The 27,567-nt window shown below is 41.0% G+C and overlaps 1 protein-coding gene across 1 annotated transcript in view; it reads left to right on the top strand.

Annotated features, from left to right (window-relative positions):
• The window catches only part of Gli3 (GLI family zinc finger 3), a 269,599-nt gene that overhangs the window by 133,726 nt on the left and 108,306 nt on the right, over positions 1–27,567 (top strand). Inside the window, exon 4 of the mRNA XM_028769905.1 lies at positions 16,592–16,697. Coding sequence (XP_028625738.1) covers positions 16,592–16,697 — 106 coding nt within the window. The remainder of the gene's footprint in view (positions 1–16,591; positions 16,698–27,567) is intronic.

Genomic DNA, 27,567 nt, shown 5'->3' with positions numbered 1-27,567 from the left:
TTTCATGAGTGATTTATAGTTTTAATAGAGCCTTGTATAATTTATTGTACTTGGCATTTAAGGTTTACAAAATTCTAAGAGCCATGGGTACTAGAATTACTTCTGTCCAGAACATCAGCTTGTGTGAGACCCCAAGTGGGACAGCTGCAGTGCTGTGCTAATCTTATTGGATGTCACTGCCCACTACTGTGATGTGTGTGGCAGTGAAACAAGGGTGTTTGCACTCTCTTAAAGAAATACTACTTCTTTTAATTCCCTCTCTGTGTGCATAAGAGAGACTTTCTTTTCCCATCAAAGGCAGTTAGCCTGACAAAAGCTCATATTCCCTGAATCTTGCCTTTCTCCTTTGCACTGACTAGTGGGTGGTGTCAGAGTGTGAGATCTCACTGATAGGATAATATGTCATACACAACAACCAGAGTGAGGAATAAAGGCAGAAGTCATCTTGGCCCTGTGTGCTTGCCAACCTGATTGGGTTCTAGAGCACCACTTTTGCAAAAGAATTACCTTACTGAGTTCCTTTTGCTTTGTGTGTTTCTCTATGTAGTGGTGGGCAGATAGTGGGTGGAAGGAAGAGATAGAGAGACCAAGGCTTTTAAGTGGAGATCAGCATGCGAATGGATTCAAACTTTAGTTCTTGAATTTAATGGTAATTAGTCTCATCTCCTGAGCTATCTCACTGTCCTAACATTTGTTCCTTTGCCCTTTGTTTTGCTTTTGAGACAAGATCTCATTATGTTCTTTTGGCTAGTTTGGAACTCACTGCATATAGCACAGTCTGGCCTCGAATTCAGAGCTCTGCCTGTTTCTTTTTCCCAGGTTCTGGATTAAAGGCCCCATGCTTGTGTTCCCCAAGGCAACAGAGTCTAGCTCATCTAATTTTTGAAGATGCAAACAGTTCCCGAATTGGACATCTCTTGTTTAGGATTCCTGCATCTTTAGTCATTCCCCAGATTCACAGGGATGGAAGAAGTTGTTCACAAGCCTGGGGCTCTGTCTCCCTTGTAAAGGGCTTCCAATACCAGGGCAGGGCACTTAGCATCCATCCTACTGGATTCAGTAGGTCTTGCCTGCTTTCTAGCACATCAGTCCTCAGTGGTCGGCTGACTACTGTTCTGTTTTAGGGGCTCCTAAGGGAAAAAAACACAGACTCAGTCCCGCTCACAGGCTTCCCTTGGATGTGTCAGTGCATCCAGCATAGGTGCCGTTTCATCTTGTTTAGATCCTGTGAATTCACTACAGGCTCTGTGCTCTTGTCTGTTGGAAAAACTTTGTATTATTTTTCAGGGGCTTTTGCTTCATTTTTAAAGTAGGGTCCAGCAAGAGAATTACGTCTCACTTTCCCATGTTCCTAGTTGAGTTTTATCAACTTGCAGTTACAGAAAAAAGTGTGTGTGTGTGTGTGTGTGTGTGTGTGTGTGTGTGTGTGTTTGCACTCGAGTATGCACACGTGTGTACTCATACACACTCTTGGGCTCTGCCTTCTATTCTCTGGTGGTGTGGATAATCCTCGAGGGCCCTTGGCCCTTAGGGCAGATAATCTCCTCAGGGTTATCTGTTAATTACCGTTGAATGTGTGAAATATTTGTGAAAAGGCTTTTGAAGTGAGCTCCATGCTCGGCTGCTGCTGAGCTCCTGCACGGACTTCCCAGGCAGAGGTTTCCCTCTCAGCTTGGTTCCCTTCAAGAGCAGAGGGTATTCTCTTCCTAAACTGTTTGCTTTTCTAATGAAGTGAGCTGTTTGTTTGACTCTGTGGTGGAAGGTATTTAACTAGGGACTAAAGTAAACCTTGGAGAGATTCAAATAAGCCATGCATATCTGCTTTGTGAAGGGAAGGCAAATAGTTTGGCCTCCCTCACCTCCAGGAAGAGTCGTTAAGGAACTGTTTAAATAATAAACTGAGCAGAGCAAGCAGATATTGCCTCTGCTTGTTCTAGGGCTTTTGTGCTAGCCCAGCTGGCTGGCCTGGGAATTACTCCGCAGTGGCCACAAGGGGAGGAGAGAGCTGCTCACTTCCCGCAGTTAGTAATTATGGTTTAATTTATGTGTAGAGGGACTTTGGTTTCACTCAGCATTGATTGAAAGAAGCCTGCTAGTCCTCGGGATGGCAAGTGAATGGTAGGGCAATATTGTCAGCAATGGCCAAGGTCCTGCTTGCATTCCGACTGTTGTCCTGGGGCCTGCCTTGTGTCCTGGTGGACAAGCTCGTGGTGGTTTCAGAACAAGTTAGATCCCTGTTGAGTTGTCTGAGGTACTGGCACAATAGTACAGGAGAATGCATGGTGAAAGTATAGCACTTGTGTTGGTAACGGAGCCAAGCCTGCCTGTCTGGGCCTTTAAGTGAGGGAGGTTTGTGAACTGCAGTGGTATACATCCCTACCAGAGCTTTGAGACAGTGCTGAGGCAGACCTGGTGGCAAGTTGGGAGTGTTTCGGAGGGAAGAACAGTTGTATTCATGGTTGATAAATACTTAGGAAACCTGGATTTCTCCTTCAGAGATTAAGAATCTCAAGATGGAGACAGTTTTGCCCCCTCTGAACAAGAAAAGGATCTCTAAGCATCATTTAAAAAGTTGATTATACATTGAGTCTTTATGGAGAACTAAAAGCAGATGAAAGACTAACGTTTTTTGCCTTCATTTTGTGTCCTGCTTTTCTTTGGCACAGAGATAAGGAACCGCACACCTTGGCAATATTGTGTACCTGTCCTAGCTCATGCCAGTGCCTAGGGGCCACTGGGCATCATTATCTATTACTCTCTGCAATGTGGCCACATTGAGTAACGCTGCCCTTCTCACCGTACGCATCTACCTGTGATTTGTGGTCAGGTGGTCAAACCTAGCCTGTAAGAGCTGCCGCATGAGTGTTTGCTTTGATAACTTCACTCAGGTTACAGGCACAGGACCTTAGCCAGGGAGTCAGACTTAGCAATCAAGCCTCCTTGGACTCCAAGTCAAATCCTGTCATTTCCTACCTGACTGAAGAACACTTCTTGTGTTCTTGGATTTCTACTGTCTCATTTGTAAAGTATGGATATGAACATTTGCTTCCCTGAGTCGTGTAAACAAGAAAGCACCTGAAACTGCTTTAGCACATATGGATGCTCAGCAAATGATTGCCATCTATTACCCGAGTGTGTGCCTGGCTATACATTTTTATGTCTGTGTGGTTGAGCCGAGGACATTGTGTGGCTGTTTTGAAGCTCAGGGGCAGAGTTATATCCTGATCTCAGAACTTACTTAGGGATGAAGAAGTGGAAAATCCTTTTGTGTATTAGGATGAGGGAGGGCTGAGGAACAGGGAACGGCATTGCCTTAGCCACCAGACTAACTGTGAAGCTGTGGACTGTCTACATAAATGGTTCCTGTTTTGTTCACTAGACACTGTGTCAAGAAGCACTTAGAAATAGCAGTTAGTCCTTAAATGTCTGTACTTTGGGATTTATGGCCTCCTTTCCCAAGTATCACTTGGTGCCTTGAACTCTTATGGGAAGTAAACAGCACAGAGTCATTTTGGCTTGACTTTTTAGATGGAGCAAATATATTTCAAGACTCTAGTTATTGTAATTTATTTATTAGGAACTATGGCTTAAAACAGAGAATATTTCCAGCTGCCATGGATGCGATAGAGAACAGATGGATTGTTCGGGCAAGGGCAACCCAGTTGAGGGTCATGTGTCCTTGGGGTGCTGAACCTGGGAGTCAGAGAAAGGGAAACTGAGTAGAAAAGATAGCATCTCTAGAGATTTATGCTGAAAGAAAAAGTAATGAATTTGGTACCAAGATAACTGGCAGGTCACTGTATATGGTGGTATATGCAATCCCAGCACTCAAGAGGTAGAAGCAGGTTTATCTGTGTGAAGACTGTCTTGTCTACATAGAGAATTCCAAACCAACTAGGGCAATATCATGATAGTCCAACTCAAGCAAGCAAGAAGAGATGACTGACATATCACCACGAAATTTATGTTATGTTTTAAATGAGTAAAGAATCTTAGCTTTAGCCTTTAACAACACAAACAGCTAAGAGTTGTGGGACATATTCTTGCTTGTTAGGAATGTATGTAGACCTCACTCCTTGACTAGTGGCAGCTCACTGAGGAAGTGAGAGAAGCGGCCCTTTTTATGAGATTATATCTCCATTCAGCAAGACAGAGAAACATTCCTGTCTGAAGCTGTGGGCCCTAAAATTGTAGTTGTGTACTCGGGTGAAACAGACTGAGATACAGACTCCAGAAGAAGTCTGGGTTCTTAGCAGCCTGTGGAAACAAGGGGATACTATTGGATTTAGATGCCTGTGGACTAATTTATAAAGATGGAGTCTATGAAGTTTGTCTAGAAATCAGAGGTTACTTTGGAGAGAGTGAAGAGAGGATTCAGATGGAGAATACCTGGAGATTTTGTGGACCAGCAGCTTGTTTAGATGAGGTAGATAGCTGCTGGGTCTTGATAGAGGGCTTTGAGATGAGCTAGTTGGCAAGGTTACTCACCCAGTCACAGTAGGAAATCTTGTGCCCTCAGAAACCAGCGACCACTGCAAGCTCCCTGAGAGCAGGTCCAGGGTTACAAAGCTCCCAAGGAAGATGTGTTCCCAGCAGCTCCCAGCTAAATAGTAAGGTTTGTTGGCACCCCCAGAGTTTTCACTCCCCCAGTCCTAAAAGCAGAACAATGGTCATTTGAATTCTTTTGGTCTCTATGACTATTTCGACTTGTGTTGCCTCTATGAAACAGGGAGAAAATGAAGTGAAGACCAGCTGTCCCCAGTGGACACTTCTGGTTTGGGAGCCCAGGCGAGACGCCATGGTCTTTGGACCACCATGGAGCTGGTACATTAAGAGGTGAAAGATTGAAAATAATGTGGAATGTATTCAGCATTCCATATGGAATTAAGCTATGGATCAAGATGGGAAGGACGTGATTTCATCACAGGAGACAGTGATGAAGTCTAGCTAAGGGGGGTGTGTCTGGAACTTGTGAGAGTGAATCTTGGAATGGCTGGATCAGATATGCAGAACCCTATGGACTTGATAGCTATATATTCAGATGAGTTTGGAATAGCTATGGGCCAGACATGGGTCTGGAGAAGTTGCTCTTATGTAGAAAGAATTTTAGAATCCCTTAGATGATAACATCTGCTACAAACCCACATGGCCAACATCTTTGAGGATGTCTGCAGAATATGTGACTAGAGGCTGATTCAGGATTGCAGGGGAAAGGAAATTAGGAAGGGTTTTCCTGCTTGCATTCTCATGAGCCAAGCATGTGAGAGGGATTCCTTTCCCCTAAGCAGTGAGGGATTCTTTCCTTTCTCTCATTTCCTTGTTCGTCCTTGCAAAGCAGCCTCAGCTGTACTTTATAATTTTACAGTCATGGTGAGAGAAGCTCCTAAAAGAAACTCATTGCTTAAAAGCTTTGTGTGTTCCTGCTAGACAATGAGAGTTCAGAGTTTAAGAGACAAGAAAGAGGGGCCTTTTTAATGCTCCCAGTATGCAATAAACATGCTGGAATTTCAGTGGAATCCAAAGGCTCACAATGCTAGCATGAAGAGCAGGCCTTTGATGTTATTGACAGAAAGAGGGTAGGAACAATAGGGCCCCTCTCATTTTTTGTCAGGAGCCTTTAAACTTTTGACCTCTAACCTTTTGTGTCAAGGAGCTCCTTGCAAATGGCTATTAGCAGCCTGATCAAGTATCCTGAACACACCAGAGCTTCAACATTTTCTTGGTGGCAAAGGAATCTTGAAAAAAATTTTAGTGCCCACTGTGGACATTAAATATCATTTAATAATTATCTCTATAATCTCTCCTGACCTGTGATACTCACATGAAGTTATACTCTATCCAGCAGGCTAGAAGGTGAATTGAATCAGGATGTGTTGTTATAAGATGGACATCTGGTCCTAGCATTACTCTTTGTTGAGGTAGTGTGTAGAAATCTGCATGGGCTTGTAAAGAGAAGACAGTTCAGCCCTATGGGTTCCCTCTTTTTACCATTGATTCCTGGAGGCCTCTTAGGTAGGTGGATATATCCTGCAGTGCCCAGAAGGGAGAGCTGCCCCAAGTCACCCTTGCCATTTTGTTTGCTATGTTCTCTTTGCTGCGTTCTCTTCCTCTTCGTTTCTCAGTTGTTGTAAAATAAATATTTGTGTGTTGCTACTGGCTTCTTAGGAATAAGTGAGTTCTTTCAGATCTCAGCCCAGGTGACCAAGGTGGGAAACCATACAGTTCTAATCTGTTGCTCTGTATATAAGACAGGATTTGCGAGCAGTTTGCCAGGCAAGGTAGAGGAACACAGTGAATGTTATGTGGTGGGGGAGATGTTCCACTGTGTATCCAAAGGTCTAGAGTCTAGTAAGCAAAGAAGGGAGCAAGGACATGGTACAGCTCCTCTTCAGGATCCACAGGTAGCAGTAGCATCTCTGAATTACAAAGAAATGCAGTAGGAGTACACAATCCCATGGGGCCACCAGTAGGCTGACTAGGAGGTGGCATTTTTATCCTGTCATGACTAGCTGCTAAAACCCAGATGAGAAGATGTGTATTCTAGTTCCATTTCTGTTCTAATTTTCTTGTATGCCTTCTCTACAGGGACTCTAACCCTTCTCCACTGTGCCAAGACTCTGCTGATGTCCAGTACCTCTTCATACTTTCAAAACCAGTACCACACACATGGATGCCTCTGACATATCATTTGATAAATTCTGTTGCACGCTCTAAATGCAGCCTGCTCACCTTGGACTAGCTCTGTGTACTGACTCTGAGGAAATACGTTCTTTCCTTTTGTCACAGTGAAGCTCAGAAGATTGCATCCAGTTGTGCTCTTCTTGTGTTAATCACATCTTATGCTTCAGCTGCAGCCCCACCAGCACTAAGGGAGAGGCGCCCCAAGCCACAGTTGCCATTGCATGGCCTCTTTTCTTTGTTGTCTTTCTCTTCACTTTTAGTAATAAACATTTGTGTGTTCCTGCCGACTGGATGAGATACAAAATGCTTTTGTTTCAAGGTGCTGATCTTCCGGTCATAAGTGATTCTTAAGATTCAGCTGATTAACATGCACAGATTCTTTATCTAAAATATTACATAAATGCCTGCCATCCTAAGACTTAACAGTTATCTTTGCTTTCCTCTAAAACGTCAAGAGCCAAGTTGCCACGGACAACAATCTCATGTTTCCACAACAAGGTGCTAAGCTTTAAGCTCTCAACAGCTTGTATAGCTGAGACTCCATGTTCCTTCACAATCCTTCAGCAGAAGCGTATAGTGTCGCATGGTCAATCAGCTCTGTCGCAGTAACACCCCACTCTCGGTAGTAATTTCTGTCCTACTTTCCTTCTGTAGCTGTACAGACTACCATGACCAAAAGGAGCATTGGGCAGGAAAAGGTTTATTTGGTTTAATTTGTAGATCTGTCATTGACCTAAGAAAGGACAGTATCTCAAAGCACTAACTTGAAGCAGACACCAAGAAAGAGTGCTGCTTGCTAGCCCACTGCTTGTGTGGCTTCCTTAGGAACAATGACCTGGGAATGCATCGCCCAAGGTATTTGTCTTTATAACCAAAGTACATAACAGAAACATTTTAAAAGAGAAAGACTTAATTTTAGTGCATGGTTCTAAAGATTTCAGTCCATAGTCATTTGATCCCATGTGCTTAGGAAGAATATCATGGCAGTAGGAGCTTACTGGAAAAGGAAGTTTTTCACTTCATAGCCAGGTAGGAAGTGCCCATGGAAAGCATGTTTCTAATCTTCTATTTTACTGAGCTTCTTCATCCAGTGAGCTGTATCTCAAGAAGTGTCCAGAACATCCCACAGTAGTCCGATTGAACATTTACAACATGAACGTGTGGGGAGCATTGCAAACTCACACTTCCATAACAGGAGACATACATTATTGGTTGAGAGAACAGCTGTGGTCATAGATGGCTGTCTCAGGAGCACCCACTCTCAGGGAAGGATATCGTAGGCTTAGCTAGGCTGTCAAGGCTAGAATACCTCAATTAAGAGACTGAACTGAGATGGGCAGAATATTTATACACTACATATTAGGCAAAGAGTGAGCTATGGTCCATTCTTGGTTTTAGGTCTGGGGAGTACATTGTCCCACTATCCATGAAGGCTGCATTATAAGACTCCACGTGGAAGGCTGTGGGAAAGTGTGGTTTATAAACTGGATGTAGCAATTGATAAACAATAACTAATAAAAATTAAACAGCCACAAAATGCATTACAAAAAAAGCCTATAAATGAAATCATTGTTAAAATATCTTACTATATACTGTACTGTGTTTCTAGGTGTCTAAAGACTGCATAATATAGGAGTCCTATATAGTTTAGGTAAGAAATGATGAAATGAAGAGTGCTCTTCCAGAGGACTCAGGTTCAGTTCCCAGCACCCACATGGCAGCTCACAATGGTCTGTAACTCCAGTTTTAGGGGAACCAACACTCCCACACAGACATACATATAGACAAAACATCATTACACATAAAATAAAAATAAATAAATCTTTTTAAAAAGTGAGTTTGAGGCCAGCCTGGTCTACAGAGTGAGTTCTAGGACAGCTAAGGCTACCCCCTCCCCCCCAAAAAAAAGAATGATTGAAAAAAATTAAACTTTGACAGTGTTAAGTAAATTGTGTAAGAGCATTGGCCTGGAGTCATAACAATACCCAGATTCTATTCTCTTCCCCCATATACCACTGGGCAAATACCTTACCTGGTTATTCCAACTATTTGTATAAGACTTACTTTTCAGGGTCAGGATATGAAGAAATAAAAAGCTGTCTAAAGGCCTTTTTAGTGCTTCAAACACATAAACATATTTTGTGGAGTCTATCTATTTTCTCTATCATTTTGATTATTGCTGTTATTGAGAGAAACATTGGAAGAACTTTAGCTCTTCCTTGACAGGAATGATAAATGGGATAATCGTGGAAATTAAGCAGAGAGGAGAATAACCCATTCTTTAAAAACTTGTCTAATTTTGAGCAGAAACAATGCATATGTCATTCATTTCTTTTTAAATTCCCTCTAATTCTCCACCCTTAGCACTGGGAACTAATTTAGGTATCTCTGCATGCTAAGCATGCGCTCTACCTGACTTATATAGTTGCCAAGCAGTATATTCAAGAAGTTGGTAGTTTTCTATTGCCTTCCATGATGCCTCTAGCTGATACACATTACTCTCTTTGTGAGGTCTATGGGGGCCAGTGTCAACACCCAGGGCCTTGTGCCAGCCTTCTCCAGGAAAGCATGGCTGTTTGGTACCTGATTGCTCCTCAGGATTCATGATTCAGATGTGATTGACAGAGAAGTTGAGGACTTATAACTGTGCCTGCATTTCTTTCTGCTGATGGGCCTCCTGTTTCAGGTGTAGTAGATGGAAACACACTCTCATTTGCTTCACTTTATGGGACTTGGAGAAGATCTGACCGGATACTAGAATTTCCTTTCATCTTGATTCTCAGAAATACAGACAGATAAGATGTGGGGACAGTAAAATGCTTTAGAAATGCTGCTTTCAAAGTAGCTAAGGAGATCCTTGCTTGGGTATAGAAACTACTGTAAGGTGTTTGAAGTCTTTTCTGATTGGTTCTTTTAGATAGAATACAGCTCCTAGACCTAACCTTTGTTGATCTTTGGTTTCCTAACTAACTGAGGCAAATTCTGAGTACATTAACTCCAAGGCCTCTGCTTGTGGAACTAAGGTTGCTGGATGATTATGAACATATCCCAGCCTCTGTTTTATAAATCATAAGCACTAAGGATCCAAATACATGTTTATGCAGCTATGGATTTGACTTTTGAATTGTGTTATTAAAAAGTACTTCTCTTTTATAAAAGTAATTTTTTGTCACTAGAAACTAATTTATCTTTTAGTTTTTAGGTTTATATATTGTCAGTAAACTTTTCAACAAATATGTCAATAACATATTTTAGAGTAATAGGATCTGTATGGTTTTATGTGATTTTCTTGGGTGAATTTGAAGATTAGATACAGTTGCCCTGTACCTTCTCATACTTCTTCCTGCTGTCTCTCTGTAGTTACTTCTTTCTCTCTTGTCTTGGCATGGAAGGCTGCAACCCATAAGTATGCCAGATTATACCTGTATGGGGGAGCATAGCCTAGACATATTCCTGAGACCTGGGTGACCTGTAAGGAGGTATGCTTTATTTTCTTTGGGCATCCAACAGATGGGATCTAGAGATGAGAAGTCTACAAATCTGCTGATAAGAGATGGTAGAAGTTTACAGAAATGAACAGAAGCAACCATTTCTTCACTCCCCAAGATATAGCTGAGGAGGGAAGTCTGATGATCCTTTTGTCAAATCACATGGAGAGAGTCATTTATCACTTCTGTGGTGAAAACCTATAATTATGTCTGTTAAAGGGCATAGCATGTTCCTCCTTCTAAGTAGGCCTGAAGCATCCACACTTTGGTCTTCCTTCTTCTTGAGCTTCATTTGACCTGTGAGTTGTATCGTGGGTATTCTGAGCTTTTGAACTAATATCCACTTATTAGTGAGTACATACGATGTAATGTGTGTTTTTATGACTGGGTTACCACACTCAGGATGATATTTTCCTGTTCATCCATTTGCCTGCAAATTTCATGAAGTCATTGTTTTTAATAGCTAAGTAGTACTCCATTGTGTAAAGGTACCACATTTTCTGTATCCATTCCTCTGCTGAGGGACATCTTGTTTGTTTCCAGCTCTGGCTATTATAAATAAGAATGCTGTGAACATAGTGGAGCATGTGTTCTTTTTATATGGTGGAGCCACTAGAAAGTCCCAGATGCCAGGGAAGCAAGAGGTTCCCAGGACCCAACGGGGTTGCTATTACCCAAAATACCCAACAAAGGGGAGATAGAACCTGTAGAGACCATATCCAGTAGATAAGCATGGCCACCAGTTAAGGGATGTGGCTACCCACCCATCTCCAAAATTTAACCCAGAATTATTCCTGTCTAAATGAAATGCAGGGGCAAAACATGGGGCAGAGACTGAAGGAAAGACCATCCAGAGACCACTCCACCTAGGGATCCATCCCATCTGGAAACACCAAACCAAGACACTATTCCTGATGCCAACAAACACTTGCTGACAGGAGCCTGGTATTGCTTTCCCCTGAGAGGCTCTGCTAGAGTCTGGCCAGTACAGATGTGGATGTTGAAGCCATCCATCAGACTGAGCCCAGGGACCCCAATGGAAGAGTTAGTGGAAGGACTGAAGGGGATTGCAACCCACCCCGTAAGAAGAACAACAATATCAACTAACTGGACACCCAGAGCTCCCAGGGCCTAAACCACCAACCAGAGAGTACACATGTAGAGATCCATGGCTCCAGCTACATATGTAGAAGAGGTTGGCTTTGTCTGGGATCAATGGGAAGGGAGGCCCTTGGTCCTATGGAGGCTCGATGCCCCAGTGTAGAGGGATGCTAGGGCGGTGAGGCGGGAGTGGGTAGTTGGATGGGGGAGCACCCTCATAGAGTCAAGGGATGGGGTATGGGATGGAAGGTTTGCCGAAGGGAAACTGGGAAGGGGGATAACATTTGAAAAGTAGATAAATAAAATAACCAAAAAATAAAAAGGCATAGCATGAGTTTGAATGCTTCAAAGGGTGTGAATGGTAGCATGGAGAGAGTGCTGTGGTTATAGCAGTGATATCTAGCGTATCAGTTAAATTAACTGCATAGATTGTGTACATATTTGCACAGAAGAAGCAGTGAAGGTTGGGCATTTGAGCAGCTTGGAAATATTCTTGGATGTTAATAAGCCCAGTCAGAAATTGAGATATTTGCCAAAAGTAAAGTTACTGAGTTTTAGAAATAGAAGGTGTTGTATTTAGTTTTGGTTTTGCTGGTCAACCTTCAGTATGAATCTACATATGACCTCATTTTGTAACTTCAAGTTAGAAAATTAAATGATTAGTATAGTTTGGTAGGTTTCGGGTTGATTTCACCCATTGTGTTTACCTTAGCAAGTCTCTCCTCCCTGTAGATTTACTAACGCTAGAGGTGCCCTCCTGTGTGCCGCAGCCGCACTCTCACGCTATTCCTAACCAATGTGCGCTGATGTTTAGAGTGGAAATCAAGTAGATTTCCATACGTAAAAAAATTGATGCATGTTTTCTGCACTGTATACAGTTTTGATAAAGTACTTTGTGATTTAACAACAGGTATGTCAAATATCGTAACAGGATGATACATATTCATTACTCTTAAGAGGTTTCAAACTCTTGACAGCATGCATTTAAGAACAAGATCTTGGTGGGCATGAAGTTCCACAGGGATACAGAACAGGTCCATTCTGTCCATGTACAGTAGGAATCCTTAAATTCATCTCTGCAGACCAAGGAGAACCAAAGACTATCTTACTGAAGGCTTGTGGTAACATGTCTGGAATATCTCCTGAGGGGCCAGATCACTTCCCCCTGGGTGCCATGTATTCAAAGGCAAGAGTAGCAAGAGTCTGAGTTAGTGAATCAGTCTGGATCTGGAGACTTCTCAGGTCTCAGTTACTCAATGTCTTCATCAAGCTACTGGAAGAGGTGATTACTGAAAATGTTCCAAGTTTGAGAGGCTATTGTAATGTCTAGGGTGCCTCCCCCTGTCAGTTTATAGGGCAATGTCTTGCCACTGCTTTGGTTTTTCCTTCCCTCTTTTTCTGCTCCTCCCAAACTTGAGACCTCATTTTATATAAGGAGAGGGGTTTGTATTGAATTTTGCCCAGTGGATTTCAGAACAGAAGCCATGCATCCTTTTCCTGGTCTGTTTACTGACAGCAGGTACAAGGTGACTAAGATCAAGTTCAACATTGCTACCTCTGGTCTTGATACTGTCTCCAGGCCAGACTATGTTGATACCCAAATCAACCAGGAGGACTTGTGCACCTGGAAGTTTACTTCTGTTGATTTCTCATCTACTGCCTCCTGGGCAATCAGGGCGCTCTGACATCATTTGGCGAATTACTCCTTCAGGGCACTAACTGAGTTGACTTTGATCTCTCCTTTTTTAATCTACAATTTTTGTATGTAAATTTGAAACCTTAAAAGACAATTTCCCAGGATGGCATCCAAGAGATCTTATAGCCCGAGGATACTAAAACTATTTCCTGGGAGAAGGCTGTAACTAAAGATCAATCTCCACATGTCTTTGGATATTCCCTGGCCATAGGTTTTATGATCAACCCATGCTGTTGTGAGGGAACCCAAAACTCAACGCCTCTCATTTCTAATGAACCCCCTAATACTTGGCATGATGACAGGCAGCGTGAAGCTGAATACTGACAACTCTACCCAGCTCAAATATTTTTATTATGCATTTCTATTTAAAGACGTATCAAGCCAGTTACATATTCATAAGGTTGAAAGACTTTTACACACTAAGGGCTCTGCTAGGACACACCTTTCAAATCTCGGTTTCGTATCAGAGGCCTCTGGCATCACAGTCAAACCTTTTGTAAGTCTGTAATAAATCATCTTTGCAGCCATGCTTGTGCATAGTCCACTGCTTACCGTGTCTCTGCAGACCCACCCCTACCTGCTGGAATTTTAATTCCCTCAGTAAAATTGATTCTACCAGGTCTGCACATTATTCTCCCTGTCTTCCATTTAGCGCGTTAGTTTCCTGACAGTAGAGTACACAGCACTTAGCAGCTGGTTTGTGGAACCATCAGTCAGGAAATTGTATGATAAATAGGAGGTAGCCAGGTTTAGTGGCACTTCCTTCTGCTTCAGCAGTTTTTGCCTGACTTTGGAGAAGTCATCATGGAGTGTTTTGTCACGTCCTGGGGCAAAAGATGGCTATGGTGCTGTAACATAAAACACATACACTGAGTTATGATGTGCCCCAGCTGCACTGCTCATGTGTGAAAAATAAACCTTGAGGTGGCAGATTATGATGGCTGCTGGCAACAGGGACCTTTTTGGGTCTGTGATGGAATATGCTGCCGATGCCTAGAAACAAGGAACCAAGATGCAAGGTGAGGCAGGCCTTTGTGGGCTGGGATAGTCCTCTAAGGGCTCTTGGGATCACTCCCGTGTGAGGCCACACATGTTAGAGGACTGCTTGTCCTGCATTTTATTCTTTATCACTTCAGGGTATGACAAGCATGCCTTGAATCAAAAGAGGATTGTGTTTGGTAGTTCCCCAAAAAATGTGGCATAAGAGGGATGATTTCCATGAATCATAACCAGTAAAAGATACAATTGTTCACATGTGCTTCAACAGTCCAGAAAATCCTGTTGAAATTTAATCAGTAGAGAAGCATATGAATGGGAAAACAGCAAACTAAAACCAATTGTTCTTTAGTTATATAACATAACATCTATTAATTTTCTGTCCCTTATTTAGACCCAGTTCTAGAATTAAGAATTTGTAAATTTCCTTGACCATAACACTTTGTATAACAGTGCTACAAGTTGTATGTAGAATTAACTTCCAAACTTAGGAAATGCTGTAAACCAAACGTGACGACTTCACTGAATGCCACGGCACGGCACTTGCCATCTGCTTATCTGGTGGATGGATATTAACTGTACAGTCAGGAACCAAAATGGAAGGAAGTAAAGCTCTTATCTTCCAACTCTCACACAGTTGTCACAGGATCACTTGAGACAGGGCCATGTGGGACGTTCTTCAAAAGTGGACTTCTCTTTACAGTTGCTTGATTTACATATAGTTCTATTAAATGTGCTTCTTTGATTCCCAAGAAAGATGACAGGCACGAGGAGCTGGGTGCTGCAGAGCCAAGCTTGTTTTGGTGTGGGAAGGGGGTACTGTCCATATTTGATGATCATCTCCCCTTACATTAGAGTTGAGCGTGATTGATGTGGATTTTTTTTTTAATTTAAAGTTCAGATACATTCAGTGAGAATTTGGCTGACTTTATAACTAGTCTCAAAGACTGTTTCATTAGTTTTATGTTGTTTTAAGGAGTATGGATAAGATAACTTTCATCAAAACTGGTTAAATAAAATAGGATATTTTGCTTTTTCTATTAGGAACATTTGGTTTTCCTGTAGGGTTGCTTTTCATCTCAGGATTACTGAGTTAAGTGTAACATTGAATTTGCCACATGACTGAATAAACTTCTACCTGAAACTCACACTTAGCAAGCCGTTACAGGAGAATTGGCTTACATCCTTTGAGTGCCGATTTTTAAACTTAAATTGCAGTAGTTTTTCATGTGTACTTATGCATTGTGTGAGGTGTGACAAGTGATTAGGTAACTCCACTGGATGCATTTCCTTGTGATGCCACAGTGACACTGATTTGATAATACCAAATTAATTCCTTCTCTGCTTCTCTACTGTTAACTCCCTCCTTACCTGATATTACAACAACCACAAGTGTTCACTGAGTAAGAAGCATTGCTCACTTTCACAGACCTCTTGTGCTATTTTTCTAGATTTAGAACATTGAGGAATACTAATGAAAATGCAATTTTGTGTCTCTCCTTGATGGGCCACCTGTATTTAGTCAGTGCATACTCATATTTTTTCCTTCATACCTTTTTGTCCTAAGTATGCTTAGATCTTTAAAGGAAGGCTTGGAGGGAAAAACTTGGGGGTGTGGTGGGGGGAGTGAAGCATAGCTTACCTTCTAAAAGAAGGAAAACTGAAGAAAAATTGGGAAATTGATGGCTGTAGAGGGAAGAAAATGAGATTCTTCTGAATTTGTAACTGTAATAGTCACCTAGGTCCACTTACATTTATGGATTTGTGTTCTCAGTTGGGGTGCATCATTGCTGCCTTGGGGGATACAGTTCACACACTTGCCTGGTGTGCTTGTGCAGTTTCCCAGACATTGTTACCAGGCTTGTGACTCCCAGTGACTGCTCTGGATGCCCAAAACCTGCTTAGCAAGCTTTTGTTTGACTTGCCTTTAAGTCTGCTAATTATAATGTTCAGAATCCTTGAAGTAACTGGGTACTGTTCTAAAGTTTGCTTGCTGTGCATATCAGTCCCCAGGAATGCTTTGCTGTGACACTTGACTGTCAGTACTCAAGGGCACTATTTAAGAATTATCTCCTGACATAATTTACTATAGTATCACTTAGCACTGGTGACAAATGTACAGGTTTCACGCTGCCTTATTTTATTCCTTGGAACTTGGACAAAACATTTGTACTAAATATCAGTTATACTTGTAGCTATAAAAACCATTAAAGTTCTGTTCACTTTTATGTAGCAGAGCAACATATTTTTTAAAAATCATTTTTTAGGTTTGAAGGTACAAGTAATTTTGGGTAAGAAGATTCTGTAAAAGTAACACACACACAGGATCTGATGGACAAGATGTGCGGAAGAGCAGACAGGAACTGTAGGTTCCCATGGAAGCCAGACAAAGATGTTAGATCCCTTTGGAGCTGCAGTTACGAGTGGTTTTGAGCCACTGGGCATGGTTGTTAGGAATCAAACTCAGGTCCCTCTGCAAAAGCAGCAAGTGTTTTTGATCATTGATCCATTTCTTTGGTCTCGGTTCTTGAAATTCTTAAAAGATATTTGGTATAGTAAAGTTGCCTTCAGTTGAAATGCCTTCTCAAAGTATTCATTTTATATAAGGTGTACTTTCTTTCCTTTTCAGACCCTCCTCATCTTTTCCCTGCTTTCCATCCTCCTGTACCAATTGATGCCAGACATCATGAGGGCCGTTACCATTATGATCCATCTCCTATTCCTCCATTACATGTGTAAGTATTAAAATGTTACCCATTAATGAAATGGACCTAAACTCTGGCGTTAATGCTTCAAGACTCTTTGTTAATGCATGTCTTCTGGGCTTTGAAGGTGTGATAGCAGTGTTAAGATTTACTCTTAAGACATAGCAAAGCTCTATCTGCTCCTAGATGTATTGAATCAGACCCTGTGCTTTCTGAGGATGCTTGCCATATGGTTTAGCTGGCCACTATTTTCTGAATATTTTGCTGTTGAGAGGCAAAGAGATGTGAGTTATAAACTTAAAATTAAAGCATTAAAGTTAAACCTTAATGGAAGTATACTACTTACAATATGTGCTTGGTTGTGATTTAGGTTTGAAGTTCTACATGCTAAAATTTTTGTTACATGTAAGTTCTGACCAAGTATTATAGTGGATCTAAATGAAATGTTTATGGAAGATTTTCAGAGTCCCCTTGGTCCGTATAGCAACAGTCACTTGATTGATGGGAATGTCACCCAAACAAAATGGCAAATGTGATTGAGCACATGGTTTCACATAAGATAAAAGAAAAGGATGTGTGATAAAATGTATTTAGTATAAAAGGAAAAAGAAAGTCTTATAGAAATAAATATTATCTCATTTTGTTTTGAAGGGAAAGAAAAAGAATCATTGATTTATACACTAACAGAGTATTCTTCTGCAGTAAATTTGAGAAAACTGTCGTATAGTATAATAATTGGATGCACTCCCTGGAAGGGGCTGTTCCCTGCTAATGGCCTTGGTACACATGTAGTCATATGTAATAATCACCTTTCCTTCTGAGATGGAGAAGTTAGAAAAGCACAAATAATACTTTGAAGAATAATGCTGGTTATATAGATGCTAGATTGCATCTCTCTGACTATTAGTTACAGCTGTGTAATTATATGGTATGCTGAAGAAAAATGAAGTTGTTTTAAAACAAGTCCTCCTCTGTGAACAGAATTAATTGATATTAACAGTCCTAACTGCATGCCCAAGTACACATATAATATTTTACCAACCAATTTTTAGATCCATCTCCCATTACTGAATTGTAATTTCAGTTTAGATTTGCCCTGGAGGTGAGTAATAAATCTGCATTGAGAACTTCTGTAAGCATTGGAGGAGAAGTGGGTATTTACAGAGGGAGAATGCAGAATTTTGTGACTTATTCCTCTTCTTACTTCTACTAGAGTACAAGCAAGTATTTACAGGGTTCTGAAGCCTGGAGAAGCTACTCACATAACGCAAAAGGGCCAAAGGAAGTTCTACTACACAGAGTGCATTCCTTCCTGAGTTTGCAAGATAAGCTGTGACTCACCTGGTCTTGTAGAACCTTTATGGTATGGATAGGACCACAGGGATCTTTGATGTTCTAGCCTGTATCTAGATCACACAAGACTTTAGAGACAAAGATAGCTAATTTCTCTCAGTCTTTCTGATGAAATAATTTAAACCAGATGTTTTATGGAATCTGAAAGTTTTTCACTTTTTCAAAAATCATGCTCTAGAGATTTTTTAAAAACTAAGCTCAAATAATATGCTGAACTCTTTCCTCTGGGTGTATTATAGTTCATCTTGTAAATAAATTCAAATAGGAAGTTACCAATTAAAAACTGCACCTATTGGTCCTAGAGTTATAGGAACAACAAAGCCTCCCACAATCCCTGTTGTATGGTCTAGACTCTGCCTGGGTTCATAGCAAAAACAGTGTTAAAGATAAGGTAAGTCATGTGTGGAGGAGCAGAGAGTCAGCCATGGGTTTTGCTTCAGCTATGACTTTGAGCTGAGGTTTCTAAGCTTCCCAGTGCTTTCTACTTTTTCAGCCAAGTTTTAAGATACTTAAGTAGTAATTGACTAAATTGTTCTTGTGCAGCCTACATGTATAATTATCAAGGAGTTATGATGTAAGGCAGGTTGACAATTCTGCGTTTCAAGAGAATAAGTCCTTGAGGACTCTGAGAGAATGTTGTGTCTGTGGGTGTGAAACATGGCACCTCATGTCTGCAGTTTCCTGGGATTGTTCACATCAGCTTGCCATAGTAGATTCCTGGGTGGCTCTGACTGAGATTATGACATGGGCTCTAAGAAGTGAGAGCAAGCCACATCTTCTTTGTAGCATTGTGCTGTCTTCCCATTGTATTCTTCTTGCTTGGTAATTTGTTAGGAATTGTATGTGGGGAAAGTGCTCAGCATATGAACAGATAGATGTGTAGATGGTCCTCAGTGGATAGCTAGGCTTCTCCAACCTTTGAAGTAATGGTTGAGTTATCAGGATGCCTTAGGCTTGCAACACACTTGTACTGTAGGTCCTGGCAAGTGCCTCCTGATGTGAAGGCCCTACACTTCACTAAAACAAAGCTATCTGCTTGAGGAAGAGCTCAATAAAATAACCTTATGTATGTACTCTTCAAAGCTTGGGTCTCTAAATAAATGCTTATAGTTAATGTATAAGGGTACCAGATTTCTTCTGGTCTCGCTCAGAAATGACCCAGCTGTCTGTACCCCTTCTGTCAAGGTATGAACACACCTGTGATTGTGAGGGTATTGATAGTAAATGTGGCCCCTCTACCAAAACCTTCCCAGTATTAACTGTAAAACATAAAATGTATCTTAACCAGAATTTGAATTCCAAAATGCTTGCTGTATAATTGTCTTCTAGAAGATGAAATCAAGTGAGCTTAGTAAGCTTTTAGAGTGAATATTTTAATTACAGGAAGATAAAACTTGGAGATATTCTCATTGTTTTGTAAACACAATTGTTCTTCTGGTGCCAACTTTAGAAACTAAATTATAAGTCTCTGAAAAGCAAGGGCATGTGTTGATGGAAATGCCAACAGACCAGTGTTCGGAAGGATGGCAGGCACGGCGGTAATTATGCTATCATATTCCATCATTAGAGATTCTATTGAAAAGATTTATAAATTGCCCCTCTTTTTAGATAAACCACCCTATATTAAGGCATCAATGATATGGTGCAGAATTAAATTAAAATCTCATAAAATGAAATATGTTCTGTATTAGCTGTTTGACACTTAATTTGCCTCTGAATGAGTAGAGGAAATCACAAATTAACCTGCTTTTGTTTTTCCAACCGTGGCTTATTAGGTGTTAGAACAACTGCAATTATAGCCCAATAATAACCCAGAAGCCTTATAAATATGTACGGAAATATGTCAGCCTATGTTTAAAAACTGGGTTTGTTACATGAAATGCCTTTAGCTTACCCTCCTTGCTTGCACATTGTTGTCCATAGTTTATGGTTGAGCAGCTCAAAGATAGAAATTTAAATAGACTAAAATACAGTACTAGAAATAATATTAGGGTTTGTTGATATTTCTTTTAGCCCAAAATCATGAAGGTAGATTAAGAAGGTCATGCCGTAGGTGTCATCTCTCTAGGTTGTCACATCAAACTGCTCTCTGAAATGGACAATGGCTGCATCATATTTATGTCATTCAAATAGTTTCTTAAACATTGAATATGAGAGTTCTTTCCTCATCTTCTGAGTTGTTCTGAATGAATTCACCAGGGCTTGTCTCCAATTGACAGCTGGAATGTCTCTTTCTCAAACTGTAGTAATCCCCTGTTCTGTATATAGTTAAACACTGTTTTAGAAAAATCACCAAAATCCAAGTAGCATATTACTGAGTCTATCTGGTGCATGAGTGTTAAACCTGAACCTGGACACATGCTGCAATGTCCAGTCCTCTCCCTGTTTCCTGGCTTGAGTTGTTTACACCAGGGCTGTATAACCCTGTGGTTGCACTGTTCTATTCTGTGGACCTTAATAAAGCCCTTTAGACTACATACTACTGGTTTTTAAAACTTCTTTAAAAATGGAGATTGTTGTTCAGTTATATCTTGCACCTCCAGAATACACTCAGATTTTCAAGTGTTTTTTTTTAATAGTCATGAAGAATGTGCTACTGTGTTTTGAGTTTGTGCACATTTTGAGTGTGTGTACATCTGATTGTTCGCATCTTGAGTGTGCATCTTGAGTGTGTCTATGTTTTAAGTGCTGGAACTTATGTGATCATGTTTCATTTCAAAAGTCGGCATGGTGTATTTTTAGAAACTCAAATGATAAATTCTAGTATGATTTTCATTCACATTCATGTCGGGTTCCCAGGGTGTGTTGATGTCTATTCTGTATGTAAAAACTCTTTGAGCCAAGTTTTTCTCATTCATGGACCAGTATGAATTAGATTTTGGATTCTCCTGTAGCTTTCTACTGAGATCTGCAATTCATTTTCCAAAGCTGAGTCCTTAGTTACTAATCCATTGCAATAATTCAGGCCCCAGTGATCTGATCTTCTTGCTGTGGAACTGAATCCAGTACTCGCATTGTGCAGTGGATGAGAATGGCACCTCGCTAGGCTGCATCTCCAGCCAGTATGCAGACACTGCTGTGTGTCACTCTCCACTTGACTAATTCCTTTTATCTTTATGGTCAATGAGAAATGGGCACTCTCCTGGTTCTTTTCCTTGAGTCAGGGTGGTTTACATGGGGGCTGCCCAACTCACTGCAATTACTCTGAGGTAGTGGAACTAGCCTTCCACAGGAAGTAGCCTGCCTTCCGCTGCTCAGAGAGGAGTACAGGGAGGAGCATTAACACCAGCGTTGAAACAGAGTATACTGGGACAAGGAGGGTTTTGCCCTTGTGATTGATTACACAGCCTTCTTTGGGCTTGAGAGAAGAAGGTGAGCAGCAAGTTTGGAGAATGATTGCATTCATTACTTCCCAGAGAGAGAAAAAGTACAAGGGAAGATGCTCTATTATGGTAAATATTTAGAGAAAGAGATTGTAGGTGAGTGATCAGGACTGCTACTGAGTCTGCTGTCGCCACTGAACTCAGTGTCTTGTTAGTGCTAACCATGTTTACTGCAAGTGCATGTGATGCTCCCTCACCAGAAGCTTTCAGCCTGGCCCCTTACAATGGGTGCGTATGCAAACTAGTGCTTTCATTTTATTTAGTCCGAGGGAATTCTTGACTAAGATATGGAGAATTAGCAAAGTCTTAAATTTGGGGCATAAATGATTTAGAATATTTTGGTAGGATAATTTAAAATGAAGAAATGACAGCATTTTTTTTTAAAAAAAATATATACCCTCCAGTATTTTGGTCTACCATAGATGACACTGAGACTGGTAAAGTGCACTGACATCAGATTACATTGAGTATTGTAGCAACACAAATACCTCTACCGTCACACAGAAAAGATAAAAAAAAAAAAAACTAGATTGTAATTACATCTCTCAAGCCAACTACTGTGTGTTTCTTTGATTACATGAGACTGAGTCTATGCTGTAAACCCTATAGCTTCTAAGTAATTGGTTATTTAGAGATGAGAATGGACCGCTGTTGTTTAGGCTGCTGCCATAACTTTTTCCTGTTTGCTTTTCCTTTTCGTTTGTTTCACTTTGTTAGAATATGTTTCCTCATTCCAACAAAGCTGGCACACTCAGGAGTGAAAGATCCAGAACGCTTGCTTGCTAAGTTTCTATTAAAGAGTTCCTGTTACAGTGGTAAATGCGTCCCATAGCCAGGCTGCTCCCTTGATAGTAAACCAGCTACTATTGTAGAGATCTGTTGTCTCCTTGCAACTGGGATACACACACACACACACACACATATATATGTATGTTACTAGTTGTATATATAATTTGTATATATTATATGCACACATATATTGTATATATAGTCATTCTATAGTGGTGCACATTGATGTCTAAGTTTTCTAGCTATAAAAATTTTTTTAGTTCAAAAGCCTGAACATTTATGTGACTTTTATAACACTTCTCCAGGTCATCATGTGTTCATCTTAGCATCTCCCAGAAGTATCAGCACCCACTCCTTCTCATGGGTATTGATACATCTGTGTATTTGCATATATATTGTAGTTGGGAACAAATATTACAAATACTAGAATTTCATGGATAAGGCACAAAAGAAACAGTTGGAAACAATACATAATAACAACCGAAACTAATGCTGATGACTTACTGTATGTTAAGCACAGTTTTAAGACTCTATAATTATCTACTGTGATATTTAGCCGAAGCCTATGATGGAGGTTTTATAATTAGCCCCATTTTAAGCTTATAGACATCTAACCATATGGACACATACAGCTTTTGGAGTAGGTTACACCTGTATTTTAGTTCAGGGATTGGGGTCAACATTCCTTGCCCATGCTGCTTTGCTCTGTTAGTAAAAATGAATACCACACACTTTGCAGGCCTGGGTTTTACCTAACTAATTCTATCAACACCTGACTCCTGCAACATGCTAAGATGAATGCATGACGCTCTGGAGAAGTATTACAGAAGCTACATACATGTTCAGGCTTTGGAGTTAAAATCTAGACATCTGTGTGCACTGCTGTAGAATGTGTGACGCTTGTGGGACAGTTTGCATATCCAGCCACAGGTGTGACACACCTAATTACTTTTGACAAGACTGCATTGAAACGTACATAAACAGCCAGCACTTCCTCTGAATGTCCAATACAATTCAAGCCTTATTAACTACTTTCCAGTGTTTATTTTCCTGGAACCTTTTTTTCTTTAGATATTCATGCTTGCTTCCTCACTTAATGTCTTCCTACTTGGATGTCTTCTTACCAGACTTCTGCTGGGAACAACCACCTAAATTAGTATGTGGCACCTGAGCCAAGCCTGGTCCACTGTCTGTGTTTCTAAGTGCAGTTTTATTGGAGCAAACTGATGTGCACTGTGTACTATTTCTACAGCAACTTTTAACAGTGAGGGCACAGAGGAGTAACATCAACATCCAAAGTACGTGGAGACCCCAGATGCTACCTGTGCCATGCCGGGTATAGATAACAGCCCTCTCGAGCCTCCCCCATTCTCTGCTGTAATTAGCGTCACACATTGTAGTCTACAGGGTCTTTCAGCTATGTTCACACCATTCCCAAGAGTCTTCATTGTCTGTCATCTCAGTTTAAAAAAAAGGTCTAAGTGTTTGGTTGTAGTTTTTCAAAATAAGTAGGAAAGTTTAACACCTTCAGGATCTGTTTACCACTGACCTTCACTGTCAGTCCCACCATTGGCTTGAATATATGATGGAGGTCATCGCCTAAGCTTTAGAAATCGTAATGGGTATGCAGCATGCATTCTGAACAGCCAGCACACATTTTTCTTTATATTAAGAAATAAGCCCAGAACAGGTTGTGTTCAAAAGGTGTAATACTTCTCAGCTTTGCAGTATTTCTAATGACTGAAATATTGAATCCGTTCTTCAATTGCAGAGAAAGCGGGCCCTAATTACAGCGTACATTCACGGAGCCTGAGCGGCAGCTTCTTGGAAAAAATTCCTGTGTTCTTTGTGCTGTGCTCAGCAACACGGTCCGGAGCAGATATTGACTGAGGCATTCACAGTCACTGAACCGGAAGCTGCCGACTCTATAGAGGCTGCTGTCAAACCTGTTGTGGGGGCCTGGGAGGTACTGGACTGTAACTGACTTTTTTCTTTGAGTACAATGCTTCCACTCATGTTAAGCCTGGCTTCAAAGAAAACAGAAATTTACTGCATTCATTTTATTTATTTTTCAGAATACGAGTTTTAAAAATTGAACTTTAACAAAATTTATCCCCACAGGAAGATGCTTGGGAGTTTTACATCACAAATATTGCCCCACCTAGACCTGACGGCAACACTTCCTATGTGGCCATCCTTCTCTTCAGTAGAAGAGCTCACTTTGCAATAACCTAAAACAGGTGGTTTCCTCTAGCTGCCCAGCAAGTTCATTTAAGTCCTTTCCCCAGGGAAACAAAGGCCCAGAACACAAGGCTGCCTGTCACTCATTCTCGTTACTGCTATATCCCTATACCTGCCCCCAGGGAAATGCATTTATCAGGAAAATAAAATGTTAGCAGATATGTTTCTAGGAATGACTTGTGAACTCTTTGCATATGAAATGCAAAATTAGCTGGATGTTTGCCTCTTGTATGATCTGGACCACTGCAAAGAATGAGCAGGACAAAATGTTTAGTGAGGTGGCATCTTTTTACACATTTGCCAGATAACCATGCTGAGAAATTTTTGAAATGTAATCTTTGCCATTTTTGTTCTAATGTGATCTGTTCACAAGGCATCCCAGAACAGGCATGGAACCTTACAGTGTGCTTTGGTTGCTTTGACTGGGGCTGGAGAGATGGCTCAGCAATTAGGAACACTGACTGTTCTTCCTAGAGGTCCTGAGTTCAATTCTCAGCAACCACATGGTGGCTCACAACCATCTGTAATGGCATCTGATGCCCTCCTCTGGTGTGTCTGAAGACAGTTACAGTGTACTCATATATATGTTAAATAAATAATATTTGTTTATAAAAGACTTAGCTGGGATAGTGGTACTGAACCAACTTTGAAAAGTCTGAAGGTGGAGGAACACAGACAAGCAACAACAAACTCTGAAATGTGAAAAACAGCCAATCCAAAACCAGGTCTAGTGATCACTCCCTACTTTGTACTTTTTTTAAAAGGACTTTTTCATTTAAAATGTTATTAGTTCTTTGAGAGTTTTGTACAGTGCATTTGGATCGTATTCACTTTCTTTGCCTAACTCTTCCTAGATCCACCCCCATTCGGCTTTGTATCCCTCCTCCTCAAGACCAGTTTGTGCTGCTTGGGGTATTTGGTTGATTTAACAGGAGCTACGCTCTTAAAGAAAACTGCATCCCTGTCTTCCCACAGCTAACAGTTGCTGGTAGCTCTGCATTGAGAGGCAGGATTATGTGCCCAACTCTTCCCTCCATGCTGGGATTTAGTCTGGTTTGGGCTTGCACAGGGTTTAGTCTGCTGCTGCAAATACTCTGAATTAATGAGTGCAGCTGCCCTGCTCTGTCCAGAAGAAGCTGTTACCTTGTAGTCATCCACTGCCTCAGCTTATACTCTCTCCATCCCTGTTTCTACAGTGATCCTTGAACCTTGGATGGGGCAGTGGATCAGGGGAGGGCAGATATACTTTCTTTAGTGCCGAGTATTCTGAAGTCTTGCTCTCTACCAAATGATCATCTGTGGGTCTCTATGTAAATACCATTGACTGAAAATAGAAGCTTTTCAGATGAGGGTTGTGGTAAGCCATTAGGAGTCTGTTTAATGCTGTGTCTATTCAGCAGCACATAGTAGCTAGGTTTTCCCTTAAGGCCTGTGACTTGTCTGGCCATAGGTTCTCCGCCTGCTAATGGGACCTGGTATGGGTTTCATCTTGTAGAGTGGGATTTAAATATCATTGGAAACTTCGATGATGTATGTGTCTCTGTTGCACCAGAGGGCATAGTTTGTCAGGCCAGTCTTTTCTCCTCCAGTAGTTTGTATTTTACCCTCAGCACTATAAAAGCTAACTAGTATCTGAGCCATCTCGGTGGCCTGAGTCCTCTGTCCTTTTAATCTCCATTATGTGAAGTTCCCACTTGGGACTGTTACAGGGACACAAGCTTGACTTCAGTCTAAAGATCTGAGCAAACACTGGGATGAATTACACCTCTCTAGGAAAGAAAGAAAGAAAAAAGACAGAACAAAAGGAAAGAAGGAAGGAAGGAAGGAAGGAAGGAAGGAAGGAAGGAAGGAAGGAAGGAAGGAAATGGGGGAAAAAGAAAGACTAAAAGAAAAACATGTAACTATAACAAAATAAAGAAAAGAGCATATTAAAAAAAAACAAAAACCTGAAGAGTATTTTGTGTTGGTCAACTACTCCTGAGCATGAGGCTTGCCCTGGAGTGTGTTGCTAAAGCCAGCCTCATTCCACTGGACAAAACTGCTGTTGCCTCTCCCAGTAGGTATCAATTGCAAATGGCTGCTTGGTCAGGGGTGGGACTTTGTGCCTACTTCTCCCTGCTGGGGTTTTGTCTGGCTAAGCTTCTTGCTATTGATAGGTATTAAAGTGGAGACCTTCAGCTGGACAATGAGGAGACTTTGGAGCATTGAGTCCTAAATGGAATGTCTTTATCACACCCGTCCCCTCAATACTCAGAGATCTATGTGGAAGAAGAGATGAAAGATAGTAAGAGCCAGAGGTGGTGGATAATTCCAAAGAAACAGTGTTTTCCAGACACAGCAGGAGTGATGTACATAGGGACTCACAGAAAGTGTGATAACATGCATTTTAAAAGGTCCCTCTGTCGAAGGTCCTTCACTGCTGACTAACATCTGTAAATTGTTTCTAAGGTGCCTGGGGACCTGTTTTGAGCCACTCCAGGTAGCAAGGGCTTAGCTTACAGGAGTTATGTCACATGGGTACATGCATCTTTTACTTCCTGGGAATAAGTTAGATGCTAAAGAGGAGTTATATGCTCATTGAAATGCATTCTGATAATAGGTAAATCCTGCCAAATGCATAAGGGAGCGGTATGTCCTATACTATGGGACAAGGTGGAGGGAACCAAGTGAATGGTTCCTTCCCGTTTACAAGAGAAATCATGGAGTCTTGTTACTCCAGTTTACCTTGTGCGTATGGAAAGCCCTGCTAATTTACTGTAAACTACTTCTTACTGATAAACTGAACTACAGCTACTCAAATGAACAAAATCCCCATATTCCCAACCTGAACTGTTTTCAGCATGCATTGTAAACATCTGGGAGAATTTCTAAGAACAAGTTTACAAACCTGAGTACCAACAGGCGATCTGACTTCTAGTGGTTACTCTGATTCTTCACCTCTTATCTGCTGGGGCAACAGTGATTAATTTAGACTTACATTGGATTATATTAGTGCTGTGTGACCTACCATGTTAGGTGTGGTTATTGCTATCTTCCAGGTCTTCATTATATAATTCTACACACACACACACACACACACACACACACAGAGAGAGAGAGAGAGAGAGAGAGAGAGAGAGAGAGAGAGAGAGAGA

Source organism: Grammomys surdaster, unplaced genomic scaffold (assembly GCF_004785775.1).
Source record: "Grammomys surdaster isolate TR1022 unplaced genomic scaffold, NIH_TR_1.0 194, whole genome shotgun sequence".
Lineage (NCBI taxonomy): Eukaryota > Metazoa > Chordata > Mammalia > Rodentia > Muridae > Grammomys > Grammomys surdaster.
The sequence above is the reverse complement of the archived record's forward strand: the minus strand, read 5'-3'. Positions and strand labels throughout refer to the sequence as shown.